Source organism: Myxine glutinosa, chromosome 6 (genome assembly GCF_964187855.1).
Source record: "Myxine glutinosa chromosome 6, kmMyxGlut1.1, whole genome shotgun sequence".
NCBI classification, from domain to species: Eukaryota; Metazoa; Chordata; class Myxini; order Myxiniformes; family Myxinidae; genus Myxine; species Myxine glutinosa.
Window position 1 is genome coordinate 23675809 of NC_136266.1, and position 14229 is coordinate 23690037.

Sequence of the window (14229 nt, forward strand, 5' to 3'; positions counted from 1 at the left end):
ACCCCTTATAATTAGTGCATTCGGCTATTTCAGCCACACCCATTGCTGACAGGTATATATAATCAAGCACAAAGCCAGGCAATCTCCATAGACAAACATTGGCAGTAGAATGGGCCGTACTGAAGAGCTCAGTGACTTTCAACGTGGCACCGTCATAGGATGCCACCTTTCCAACAAGTCAGTTCGTCAAATTTCTGCCCTGCTAGAGCTGCCCTGGTCAACTGTAAGTGCTGTTATTGTGAAGTGGAAATGTCTAGGAGCAACAACAGCTCAGCCATGAAGTGGTAGGCCACACCAGCTCACAGAACGGGACCGCCGAGTGCTGAAGCGCGTAGCATGTAAAAATCGTCTGTCCTCGGTTGCAACACTCACTACCGAGTTCCAAACTTCCTCTGGAAGCAACGTCAGCACAACAACTGTTCGTCGGGAGCTTCCTGAAATGGGTTTCCATTGGCAAGCAGCCGCACACAAGCCTAAGATCACCATGCGCAATGCCAAGCATCGGCTGGAGTGGTGTAAAGCTCGCCGCGATTGGACTCTGGAACAGAGGAAACACGTTCTCTGGAGTGATGAATCACGCTTCACCATCTGGCAGTCCGACGGACGAATCTGGGTTTGGCGGATGCCAGGAGAATGCTACCTGCCTGAATGCATAGTGCCAACTGTGAAGTTTGGTGGAGGAGGAATAATGGTCTGGGGCTGTTTTTCATGATTCGGGCTAGGCCCCTTAGTTCCAGTGATGGGAAATCTTAACGCTACAGCATACGACATTCTAGACGATTGTGTGCTTCCAACTTTGTGGCAACAGTTTTGGGAAGGCCCTTTCCTGTTCCAGCATGACAATGCCCCCATGCACAAAGTGAGGTCCATATAAAAATGGTTTGTCGAGATCGGTGTGGAAGAACCTGACTGGCCTGCACAGAACTCTGACCTCAACCTCATCGAACACCTTTGGGATGAATTGGAATGCCGACTGCGAGCCAAGCCTAATTGCCCATCAGTGCCTAACATCACTAATGCTCTTGTGGCTGAATGGAAGTGAATCCCTGCAGCAATGTTTCAACTTCTAGTGGAAAGCCTTCCCAGAAGAGTGGAGGCTGTTATAGCAGCAAAGGCGGGACCAACTCCATAGTAATGCCCATGATTTTGGAATGAGATGTTCGATGTTTGGGTATCCACATACTTTTGGTCATGTAGTGTATATTTAATGAGCAAGAAATGATGGCATGCAGGAAGGAAACAAAAGGAGAAATACAAAATAATCTATACCTATAAAAAGCAGAAATCGCTCTCTCTGTTTGTATGTGTTCTATGAACGGCCACATCTTTTAAGGTACAAACTCCAAACTTGGGGTAAAAATACAACTTTGTGCGAGAGGTAACATAGGCTATGTGGCCACTGCCTCATGCTCGGGTGTGGAAGTCCGGGGGAGACGTAAATTTGCTATGCAAATGTGTACAATGTAGCACCACCTAGTGGTGGTGGCAGAGAATAATAATTTCCATTTTACCTGGGCAACACTGAGGTTAAAGCACTCTTCACACTGGTAAATTTTTCCTCCTCTCATCCTCGCCCCCCCCCCCCTCCGGCCCCCTATACCCCCCATCACACCTCTCCCCTTTCCTCTCCCCCCCTCCCCCTGGCAATGCAGGGTACTTGAGCTAGTTAACGATAAAATAAACCACTGAACCACTTCTAAACATACGTGCCCATGGATGTTTCAAACAAACAGATGGGATGCCTTAATTACATGACGCCATTTATTGGCCCACATTTGTACCATTATATAGAAAACAGAGGGGATTTGAAAAGACAAATAATGGCAGGCAAACCCAGCGAGTTCTACAGGTGGGAAATCCTGGTCACTCCTGTGAGGAAGGGACCACCGTGGAGAGGAGGAGGGAGGCATGACGACAGCTGGGTGAGGCTTGACTACAGACGAGTGGCACATGCAGAAAATTTTGAACTTTTTAACACCCGTCTCAAATTGACGATGCGACTCAATAATGAGGGACATTTTCCCAAATCATGGCAGTATCGATAAAAAGCACTTCCTCTCGGTGAAGCAACACATGCTCAGCACAGCATCGATTGGACTACAAAACAAACAACAGTCATTTTAAGGCCATTTTCCCTGCTAGAGCGGGGGTTAGCCTTGCGGGCCCCATGACAATCTTCTCCATTTTGCCCTATTTTCTGCATCTCCCCTTGTTAACCCTCTTGCCCGCATTTCTTCTTCCACCACCTTTAGCAAAGTCTTTCTCGGTCTTACCCGTCCTCTACTTCCTTCGACATTCATTTCCCTCACTCTACTCAACCAGTCACTTTCATCCTTCCTCAACACATGACCAAACCATCTCAACCTGTTTCTCTTCACAGCATCCATCACAGGCTCTATTCCCATCATCTTTCACAATTCATCATTTGTCTTCCTCTCTCTCTCTCAATGATACTCCACACATCCACCGAACCATTCGCATTTCCACCCTTTGTTGCTGCTCTTCGTTCATTACCCATGTCTCGCTCCCATAAATCATAACACTTCTCACACATGCAGCATACACCTTTCCCTTCAGCTTCAACGACACTCCCCTCCTCGTCAGCACGCCACTCAGTTCCCGAAACATCTTGCATGCGCATCTCACTCTTGCAACCGTTGCAGAGTCTGATCCACCTTCTCCATTCAGCATGTCTCCTAGGTAGCAAAACGTTTTCACACCTTCCAGCTTCACGCCGTCTCCAAGATCAAACTCAACATTTCCTCCATCTGCAGCTCCCTCTGTGCACACCTTACACTTGAATGTAGCTGCCACACTGGTTAATGACCCTCTCAACAGCATCGATTGGACTCATTTCAATTATATGTTATATGATAAATTTGATTTAATATTACTCGTTCATCGACTTCATATTGGTAAGTACATGCCCCTCTTCATATACAGTAGGTACCAGCTCACATTTAGCGAAACAGGCCATTTGAACTGAGTGTTTCCTATAAACATGCCACTCTGTGAAGCTACATTTATCAAAAAATTCACATGATGCGTGGTGATGCAAGATGCTATCGGCATCATTTGATGTTGTATTGCTTGCCTAAATATCAAACATTTTTGGCACGCATAAACTCCGCCACCCTCCTTCCCATCTCCACCACCTACGGCAATGTTCTTCAGTAATCACTAATCATCTAGTCACGAAGGACAGACATGTGTCTGCGTCCCTTTATCTTTCCATGTAGGCAGGATGGTGAGGTGACATGGTGACTGAAGGGTACTTTTAGCTATCAATTTTTACTGTAATACTCAAGCTTAATGACCAGAATTGACTGAGAGGAGATTGAAAACATAACAACAAAAAAATAATAATAAACTTTTATGCAAGAACCTTTTTAAGGGGTGGTGTCCACAGAAGGTACTTGTATAAAACGTCTTTGGTTGCGTGGCCTGTGAGTGTGAGTGAATTTTAGTTCTGGCCGATAACCAAAAATATTTGGGGAAACAATTCAAGTGGACCTCCGCCTTGGGGTTCCTCCACATATAGGTCGATTTCTGCAACTGCTTCTTCCACCTCAACAAAAGAGAAGTTTTCTGAACCCGATCCGCAGGGTTTTTCTGTCATTTTTGTCCATGTGTTGCGGCTTGCGTTTTCATCCAATTTTCTGTGTTAAATCGTACTTCGCTGTGCTGTATTGTTGAATTAGTTTTCGTGTAGCCCAGGCCTACTCCTCGGATAGCAGGCGAGGAAAACCTGTCTCGGTTTTGATGTGTTTCTTGTTCCGCTGTCCAAGTCTCCATCCACTTTGTTTACCCCCTCTTTCAACTGTTCCTTTTGTTCTGTTGCAACCTGATCTGCTCCGTGCTCTAGCTCTTATAGGCCTCAAATTTGTATTCACAACAAATAAAGCATTCAGAAAATGTTGCAGACACTTCCCATTTTCAAAATATTTCAATCAGCCTACCTTCAATGATGCATTTTCATTTTCCAGCCTGCTCGAGGAATTTTTTCGAGTCATAAGTTCCATAGCTAACTGTACATTTGTTTCTTTATCCTCCTGAAAGACAAGGCATTATGCAATTATCAAAAACATTACAATACAACTGGAATAAACAAAAAAAACGAATGTAGCGTTAATCTTACATCCTTTTCCTTCTTCAGCTTCTCTAGTTGTTGCTGCAGCTGTTTGACTTCACAAGTTTTCTGATCATACCGCATCTACGGATCAAACAAATAAAATGCCACAGTTAAGACAGACTTTTATCATTGTTATTATCGAACAAACACGAATAAAAAATGCAGAACCAAAATAGAAATTGATTAAAAAAACTAGCTGCCTCTGGATAATCAATAAGAGGTGAATTGGAAAAGACAATTTTTATCTTTTAAATCGAACATTGTAACAAAGATGAGGGTGTGCACCTCGGTCCAACGGCCAAAGAACACAGTCCACCAAAGCCTGTCAAATGTGCGCAAGCATGTACTTTATCCCGAAGGCTGAAGCACATGGTTAAACGAACTCATACATCCAAACCCAAAGGGACAGGATGCGTGGTCAAACAATACAAAACTAAACTACCGACCTATCAGCTAAGTTCCAATAATTATCAAGGTCATGGAATTCAAAACAATAGTAGACATCAAATCCTTCCTCTTCTCCAACAGCCTGATCTCTGACCATCATTTCAGATTCAGACCATGTCACTCCACCTTTGAAATGCTGCTTCTGCTTTCATAACAATAGATGGAGGCCCTCAATGGAAGACAAGAAATCAGGGCCATCTCTCCAGACATGTCTTTTTTGTATACTTCGTCAAGGCTCATATGAGAGCTAACACATACAACAACAACAACAACAGGCATTTTAAGGCCATTTTCCCTGCTAGAGCAGGGGTTAGCCTTGCTGTCCCCATGACAATCTTCACCATTTTGCCCTATTTTCTGCATCTCCTTGTTAACCCCCTTGCCCGCATTTCTTCTTTCACCACCTTTAGCCGTCTTTCTCGGTCTTCCTTCTACATTCATTTCTATCACTCTTCTCAACCAGTCACTTTCATCCTTCTTCAACACATGACCAAACCATCTCAACCTGTTTCTCTTTGCAGCATCCATCACAGGCTCCATTCCCATCATCTGTCGCAACTCATCATTTGTCATCCTCTCTCCCAATGATACTCCACACATCCACCGAACCATTCGTATTTCCACCCTTTCTAGCCTTCGTTGCTGCTCCACGTTCATTACCCATGTCTCGCTCCCATAAATCATAACACTTCTCACACATGCAGCATACACCTTTCCCTTCAGCTTCAACGACACTCCCCTCCCCGTCAGCACGCCACTCAGTTCCCGAAACTTCTTCCATGCACATCTCACTCAAGCAACCATTGCCGAATCTGATCCACCTTCTCCATTCAGCATGTCTCCGAGGTAGCAAAATGTTTTCACACCTTCCAGCTTTACGCTGTCTCGAAGATCCAACTCAACATTTCCTCCATCTGCAGCTCCCTCTGTGCAGACCTTACACTTGAATGTAGCTGCCACACTGGTTAATGACCCTCTCAGACCACTACATTTTTGATGAACCCACTCAGCGCACATTGTACATTGAATGGAGTTCACTACGACACCCTTCCTGCACACAGCACACGGCCACTTCCCAGTTCTTTCCACCTCACCACATGCTTTACCAGTTGCCATGATCTTCGTCTTTCCGATATTCACCTTCAGACCTTTTGCCTCCGTACATTCCTTCCACTTGTTCATCTTCTCCTTCAGTCAATCCATACTTTCCGCAATCAACACCAGATCATCTGCATACAACAACTCCCACGGTAAACCCTCCTTTACATTCCGAGCAAGCACCTCCATCACAGCTACAAATAGAAGTGGACTTAGTACAGACCCCTGATGCACTCCCACCTTCACCTCAAACTCACCACTGTTCCCGTCCTTCGTCCTTACAGCTGTGCGCGCTCTTAAGTACATTGCCAACACTACTCTGATCAACCATCCCTCCACTCCTAACTTCCTCAATGCCCATGCATGACTTCGCGTGGAACCCTATTGAATGCTTTCTCCAGATCAACAAACCCAAGAAACAACTTCTTCCTCTTCTCCATGTACTTCTCCTGCAACTGCCGTACAATAAAAAGCAGGTCTGTCGTTCCTCTTCCTGGCATTAATCCAAACTGCATTTCGTCGATCTTCACGTTCTTCCTTATCCTCCTCTCCAACACCCTTTCCAATACCTTCATTCCATGCTCCATTGCTGCAATAACTTTATCGCTCGACACGAGCCACAGTCCAGAGGGTCACCTTTCCCCTTGTATAGAGGGACGAGGGTACTCAGTTCCCAATCCACTGGAATGCGGCCTTCTTTCACCACCAGATTACAGATCTCTGTCATTCTCTTCACACCCCAACTTCCTGCTGCCTTTAACATATCTCCCACAACTCCCGTCGGCCCTCCTGCTTTTCTACTCTTCATTGCTTTTATCGCTTCCTCAACTTCCTTCCCAGTTATCTTCTCTGCCGGTCCCAAAACTGGGTTACTCTCTATGTTGCCATCCCATTCATTCTCTGCATTTAACAGCATTTCCATATATCTCTTCCATCTTCCTTTAATTCCATCTGGGTCCACAACGATTTGTCCCACTTCATCCTTCAAGCAACTCACCCCCATCACATCATACCTCTCTTTCGCTATCTGCTTTGCAATCCTAAATACCGCTCTCTGACCCTCTTCCGAATCCAAGCGTTCTCCGAACATTTTCCTGCTTGCCTCCTGCGCCTTTGCTACCTCTTTCTTTGCAGCCTTCTTGGCTGCCTTATAACTTTCATGCTCTGCCTTTTCTGCCCCCGCACCCTTCGCCTTCTGCCACTCCTTGAACTTCTTCCTCTTCTCATCAATCCTCTTTCCAACTTCATCATCCAATTGGAGATCTTTCCAATCGGAGATCTCGCGAGATATTGCGGGGGAGGTCACTGTTTTTCGAAGCTGTCCCGATCTTCACGCACGCTCGAAGTTAAGTAATTGTTCACAATTGTATTTTTGTCGAAACTGTATTTATCTTAGGTGTGTGTACCTATAGTGCGTCCCTTGGAAGATTATTATCGGTGTTAATCTTTCATACCTGTATAGAGTGGTCGAGTATTTCGTGCCGCGTTATATTGCGGCCTAGTTCTTTAACCCTCTGGAGTCTGCTATTATTATTATTATTATCCCCACTGGAGTCAACTATTATTATTATTATTATTATTATTATACCCCCTGGTCCCTGGTGTTGGGCTAGCGGCTAGGGTGCCGGCTTAGGATCCTAGGATCCTGGGTTCGAATCCCGGTCAATCGCTGAATTAACGCCAGGGGGGTTGACTCAGCCTGTCATCCTTCCGAGGTCGGCTAATTGAGTACCAGTTCACTGGTAATTCCCTGCTTGTCGTTAAAGGCGGCAAAAAGGGTTGGCGTCAGGAAGGGCATCCGGCCGTAAAACATTGCTTCAAAAAGGGGACCGAAAAACAACAACAACCACAGTTCCCGAAAAAGGCCAACCCCCGCTTGCGGGGAAAAAATGGCCTCTAAAGGTGGTTTTATTATACCCTCTGGAGTCTACTATTATTATTATTATTATTATTATTATTATATATTATGCACATCAAATCCAGGAGGCGGTAATAGCGCGGTAAATTTGAATGCGGTTGGAGCCGATAAATTTGGCTTGTAGACATTTTGGCGCATGTGTGAAGCCGATAGAATCGACTTGTAGACTCCAGAGGGTTAAGCTTTCTACCTGGAGGCTTTGCTTTCTCTCAGCGGTCGATTGTGGTCCTTCTACTCTCGTTATCTCAGTTTATTCCCAGTCTTTTCACCCCATACTTCCTTGTTTACAATCTTAACAAAAAACCCCCCCAAAAAAACAAAAACATTTCCTTCTTTGTTCTTTTCGTTCGTTCTTCGACCACGTGTTTCACCCCCATTTCACCCCCATTTTCACGCCATTCCCCAGATCTGTTTTGCCCTGTTTCTTTTGCTGACACCTTTTGCACTGTTCACGTGACTCGTGGTCGTCCCTCGAGGCTCCCTCTCCCCGGTGGTATTTTTGTGAATATTAGATTGTTCTTCTTCACGGTTCTGTTTAAATGTTTAAACTTTCCCCTGCAGTACAACACGCTGTTTTTCTTCCTATTTAAAAGGCTTTTTTCAATTTCCTCTCCAACTCATTCCACTTCAAAAAAAAAAATCAATCTCTTATAATTCTAAATCACTACATGCTCTAAATTCACATTCATTCCACCCCTCCTCTATTGTTCTAAAACGGCTCGCAAACTTGAAAATCACAATAAACCCAATTTGTTATAAATGTTTGTCTTTCATTAATCATCCACTTTCTAAACTCCCCCCTTGCCCCTCCCCTCCGAAACTCCCCCCTTGCCCCTCCACTCCTAAACTCCCCCCTAACCCCTCCCCTACAAAACTCCCCCCCAACCCCTCCCCTTCAAATCTCCTCCCTACCATCCCTCTCCAATTCTCGCCCCTCCCACCTTCTCAAAGCTGCCTCCTCCCGACTTCATCTCCCTTCTATCTCATACCTCCACCTGCCCCAACCTTCTACTTTCCTCTGCCACCCCTCAAAGAACCCCTCACTGTGCCTCATCACATCACCATCAAACCTTTCGTCCTCATCCTTCCCTTTCTTGTAACTCTTCTGTAATCTCAGACACACTATCAACTGCTCTTCCTACCTCCCCCTCTCATCCTTCATCTGACCCTACCCCTCCCCTCTCCTGCACCCGATGCTCCCCCTCTCTCCTCATTAACGATATGGACCTCAAACATCCGGGGCCTTCGCTCAAACCTGATTGATCTCTCCATTCAGGTTGCTTCTGACAATCCAGACTTGATCTGCTTAACAGAAACTTTCCTCCTTCAAGATGTCTCTGATTCTTTAATATCTCTTCCTGGTTACTCCCTCCTCCGGTATGATAGACCTGAGCCTCGTCCTAGTGGTGGGGTTGCTATCTTTATCAAAAACTCTCTTCCTCACTCTCCTTGTACTGCCCTCTCTCCACCCAACCCCCCAGGAGTACCTCTGGCTACGGTTTCCTCTCCGCTCCCACCTTTTGTTCATATGTGTTCTGTACCATCCTCCAAACAGTGATGACTCCATTTACAGGTCGCTGTCTGACAACATGGACCAACTTCTATCAACTCATCCCAACTCTCTCTTCCTCATATGTGGTGACTTCAACTGTCATCATGCCAGCTGGCTGGGTGTGGGTTCCTCTCTCACCAGCCATGGCACCTCAGCAAAGGACTTCTGTGACTCATTGGGACTGACACAATCTGTCAATTTCCCGACCGAGATCTCAGTCAATGGAGTATCTTCTCTTCTCGACTTGGTTATGACAAACCTCCCTGCACATGTCTGCTGCTCTTCTTCTGCTGCAATCGGTTCTTCTGATCATGTACTTGTTAAAGTGGACATCTCTCTGGCCATTCTCAGAGAGCCTCCTCAGCGCCGACGAGTCTGGCATTTCACTCAGGCTAACTGGCACGGTCTGCAAACAGCCATCAATCATCTGGACTGGTCTCCCATCTCTACTGCCTCTGACATCAATTCTTCCTGGGAATTCTTCCAAAGCAAACTGCTCTCTCTCAAGCACAGATTTATCCCATCTCATCTTCAGTTGTCTTACCCTTCCTCCCGTCCATGGTACACTGAATCCTGTGGTGAGGCAGTTGCCCTGAAACAACTTGCCTTTGCCTCTTGGAAGGCAAATCCACTGAAGGCAATCTAGGTTCCTTCCACCAAGCTCGGAACAAGTGTGTGTCTACCCTCAGGAGTGCCAGGAAACACTATCTCTCCACACTCAAGAAAGAACTCTCAAACCTGTCTCCTTCCTCCAAATCCTGGTGGCGTCTGGTCAAATCCGTTTCTGGCGTTTGTTCCCCCTCCTCCAGGATTTGGCCCCTCCCTCACCTCAAATGGCTACACAGTTGACACCGCACGTGACAAAGCCGAATGCCTCAACTCTGTGTTTGCCTCAAAATCTTGTGTCCCAAACCCATCTCTCTCTGTTCCCACCTTACCCAGTCGACCCCAACTGCTCCTGGACTCTGTGTCCTCCTCTCCTGACAAGGTGGGGAAGTTTTTGTCAAACCTCGACTCTGATTCTGCAACTGGACCAGACGGCATCAGCCCACGGGTCTGAAAATCCTGCTCTGCCACTCTATCTCACCCTCTCTCTGTTCTTTCCACCCTCTCATTTGCTCAAGGTCATCTGCCAGCATCTTGGAATTCAGCAAACATTACCGCTTTACACAAAAAAGGTGCAAAAACAGATACTTGCAACCACAGACCAATAAGCCTGCTCCCAATTATCAGCAAAGTCATGGAATCCATCATTGCTTGGGATATCAAATCCTTCCTCTTCTCCAATGGCTTGATCTCCAATCATCAATTTTGATTCAGACCAGGTCATTCTACTCTGGACATGTTGCTTCTGCTGTCTCAACAATGGATGGAGGTCCTCAATGCCAAAAAGGAAATCAGAGCTGTCTCCCTTGACATATTACATGTCTTCGATACAGTCTGGCACCCAGCTCTGCTCACCAAACTCTCCTTCCATGGTATCCATGGAAATCTCCACGCTTGGCTTGCGGACTTCCTCTCTGGTCGTAGTCAACGTGTGGCCCTGAATGGATTTCTCTCATCACCCCTTCCTGTCCTGGTTGGAGTTCCCCAAGGTAGTGTTCTGGGCCCTGTGCTTTTTCTGGTCTTCATCAATGATCTCTCCGACTCTATGGAAAATCCTCTCCATCTTTTTGCTGATGACTCCACTCTCTGCCGCTCCATTCCTCATCCCTCAGATCGGCAGCCTGCAGCCTCCTCACTCTCTGCAGACCTGGAGAAAATCACAGACTGGTCAAACAAGTGGAACATGTCTTTCAATCCTGACAAATCTCACACTCTTACTATGTCTCTCCGAAAAGACAGACTGGAAAACCCTCCCATCTACTTTCTCAACAATCCTCTCCAAGAAGTTCTGTCGCTCAAGCTTTTGGGTCTCACTATCTGCCATGATCTTTCTTGGGAAAACCACATTTCCAAGCTGGCCTCCAAAGCCAGTCGCCGACTGGGCATTCTGCGTCGTGCGAAGTCCTTCCTTGGCACACCTGAGCTCCTCACCACATACAAGGCTTTCATCCGCAGCTCAATGGAATACTGTTCTCCCCTCTGGGCCGGTGCTCCTGCCTCACACCTAGCTCGGCTTCACGCTGTTGAAACCAAAGCTTTCAGAATCATTGGAATCTCCCGCGATGAATCTAACTCCGAGGGCCTTTCACTTACTCACCGCAGGCAGGTTGGTGGTCTTTCTGTCTTCTACCGACTCCTCTCTGGCCTTGCTCCCCCAGCTCTCTCTGTGCTCTGTCCCCCAAATATTCCCACAGGTCGCACAAGATCTGCCAGCAACCCTCTTATGGTTAAACTGCCAGAATTTAGGCACTCTGCTCACCTTCACTATTTCATTCCCCTTTTCTCCCGCCTCTGGAACAAACTCCCCCATGCCCTTCAATCCCACTCCTCCCTCCAGGTCTTTAAAACAGCTGTTCACCACCATCTCTTATCTTCCCCCATCCAAAACCTTGATCTTTTCTACCCCTGTTAATTCACCCCAGATACACTTTTTCGAAATTCCAACTTCTTTCCTGAAAGTCCTTGCAGTGTCCATATGTTTTATACCTCTCCCACCTCCCCCCAAGCCCTCTCCCTCCCACAGTTCTCTCGATGTCCCTGCTCTCAAATGTTGTGTTTGTGTCCTTCCCCCCTCTCTCCCCATCTTGTCTACTGCTCCCCTTATTTTGTGTTTTATGTGTCGGTTTGTGTCGGTTCGACTTTTTGCGTGATTAACGTTAGCTCTTTCATGAGCCGATCTTGTATACAAAAAAAATAAAAAAATAAAAATAATAATAATAATAATAATATCCCACCACCATGTTTTCCGAGTGCCTCGGGGATCCTTTAGTCCATCCACATACCTCACCAACGGCTCCCAACAGACTATCTTTCATTGACATCCAACCATTTTCAAGCTCAACCACATCATCCTCTGCCATACTCAGCCTCTCTTTTAATGCCTCCTTCACTGTCACCTCTTTCAACCTCCACACCTTCATTCTCGGTTGCTACTTCACCCGCCGAGCTTTCCTCACACCTTTTACCCTTATGTCGCAGACAACCAAGTGGTGCTGTGAAACAACCTCCTCCCCCTGGATTACCTTTGTGTCCCGGAGGTGCCCCCTATCTCGCCTACGCACCATCAGGTAGTCAACAGTTGTCGTCGACCCACCTGACGTGTATGTAACAAGCTTATTATCCTCTTTCTGGAACTGAGTATTACAAATCAACAAACCAGCTCCATCAGCAAACTCCAAAATCCTTTCACCTTCTCCATTCCTCACAACATATCCGTAACCCCCATGAATTCCCTCAAAACCGTCTATACTCCTTCCCACATGTCCATTTAGGTCTCCTCCTACCACAACAACTCCCTCATCTTTCACGTTTTCCATCAGCTTCTCTATTGCACACCAGAACTTGTCCTTCTCTTCATCGCTCCGACCGACCTGCGGAGCATATCCCGAGATGACGTTCACCAAGAGCTTTCCAATCATCATTTTCACCATCATCAACCTTTCACTCACTAGTCACACTCACCACACTGTCTACAAACTCCTCAGAAAACAGGACACCAACACCATGCAAAAACAAACTTGTATTTCTGTCCCTGCATACCCTTCACCATTCTCACACCACTTCCCTTCTATCTCGTCTCCTGCACACAACATATGTCCACTCTTCTGTCCAATACTTCCACCACTTCTCCTGATCTCCCTATCATTGTCCTGACATTCCACGTCCCAAACCTCAGAAACCGATCTCCACGTGGGGCATCAGACGTTTCGTCGTCATAAATGGAGTGATTTCCACCCTTGCTTTGATCGGGTTCCCCACCTTGATTTTTGACGAGAGGGAGTGAGCTCCCCACGGGGTACTTCGGGCTGTACCCTGCCCATATATAATTGTAATTGTCATGGTTCCCTTTTTGAGGCAATGTTTTATGGCTGGATGCCCTTCCTGACACCAACCCTATTTGGTCGCCCCTTACGACACACATATACGGTGTACCTATTCTAAACTGGGGTACACACCAGGAAAAGCTAACACATAGAACATATAATAAAGGAATATGGAGACAAGAGGGAGAGACAGAGGGAAGCTCAACACCAGTAGGGAACAGGGACATCAGGAGAACTGTGGAAGACAGATGGCTGGCCAGAGTACATGAGATAAACAAGATGGACACAACAAGGACTTTCAGGAAAGAAAACAGGGAATTTTAAGGAGGTGTATTTGAAGGGGGATTAACAGGGGTAGAAAAATCAAGGTTTTGGGTGGGGTAAGATATGAGATGGTGGTGAACAGGTGTTTTTAAGACCTGGAGAGAGGAATGACATTGAAGAGGGTGTGGAAAGTGATTCCACATATCTCTTGAGATAGAGCATGGGTGCACAGACAGAGCAAGGGGTGCTAGGCTGGAGAGGAGTCGGTAGAAGACAGAAAGACCGCCAACCTGCCTGTGGTGAGAGAGTGAAAGACTCTGTCAGCTTCATCATGGGAGACACCAATCGTCCTAAAAGCTTTCGTTTCGACAGTGTGAAGCCGAGCTAGGTGTGAGGCAGGAGCACCATCCCAGAGGGGAGAGCAGTATTCCATAAAGCTGCGGATGAAAACTTTGTAAGTGGTGAGTAGCTCAGTAGTGCCAGGAAAAGACTTCGCACGACAGAGGATGCCGAGTCGGCGACTGGCTTTAGTGGCCAGCTGAGAAATGTGGTTTTCCCAGGAAAGATCATGGCAGACAGGAAGAACTTCACAGATAGGAAGAAGTAGGAAGAACTTCACATGACAGTGGATGCCCAGTCAGCAACTGGCTTTGGAGGCCAGCTTGGAAATGTGGTTTTGCCAGGAAATATCATGGCAGATAGTGAGACCCAAAAGATTGAGTGACAGAACTTCTTCGAGAGGATTGTTGAGAAAGTAGATGGGAGGATTTTCCAGATGGTCTTTTGGGAGAGACATAGTGAGAGTGTGAGATTTGTCAGGATTGAAAGACATGTTCCACGTGTTTGATCAGTTTGCGATTTTATCCAGGTCTGCAGAGTGACGAGGTTA

General features: G+C 46.4%; 1 protein-coding gene across 9 annotated transcripts in view; it reads right to left on the reverse strand.

Annotated features, from left to right (window-relative positions):
• Positions 1–14229, reverse strand: part of TAX1BP1 (Tax1 binding protein 1) — a 249415-nt gene that overhangs the window by 52356 nt on the left and 182830 nt on the right. For all 9 annotated transcript variants that reach the window (XM_078779689.1, XM_078779688.1, XM_078779687.1 and 6 more), the window contains 2 exons: positions 4139–4213; positions 3960–4052 (listed from right to left, as the gene is read on the reverse strand). In XM_078779689.1, coding sequence (XP_078635815.1) covers positions 3960–4052; positions 4139–4213 — 168 coding nt within the window. The remainder of the gene's footprint in view (positions 1–3959; positions 4053–4138; positions 4214–14229) is intronic.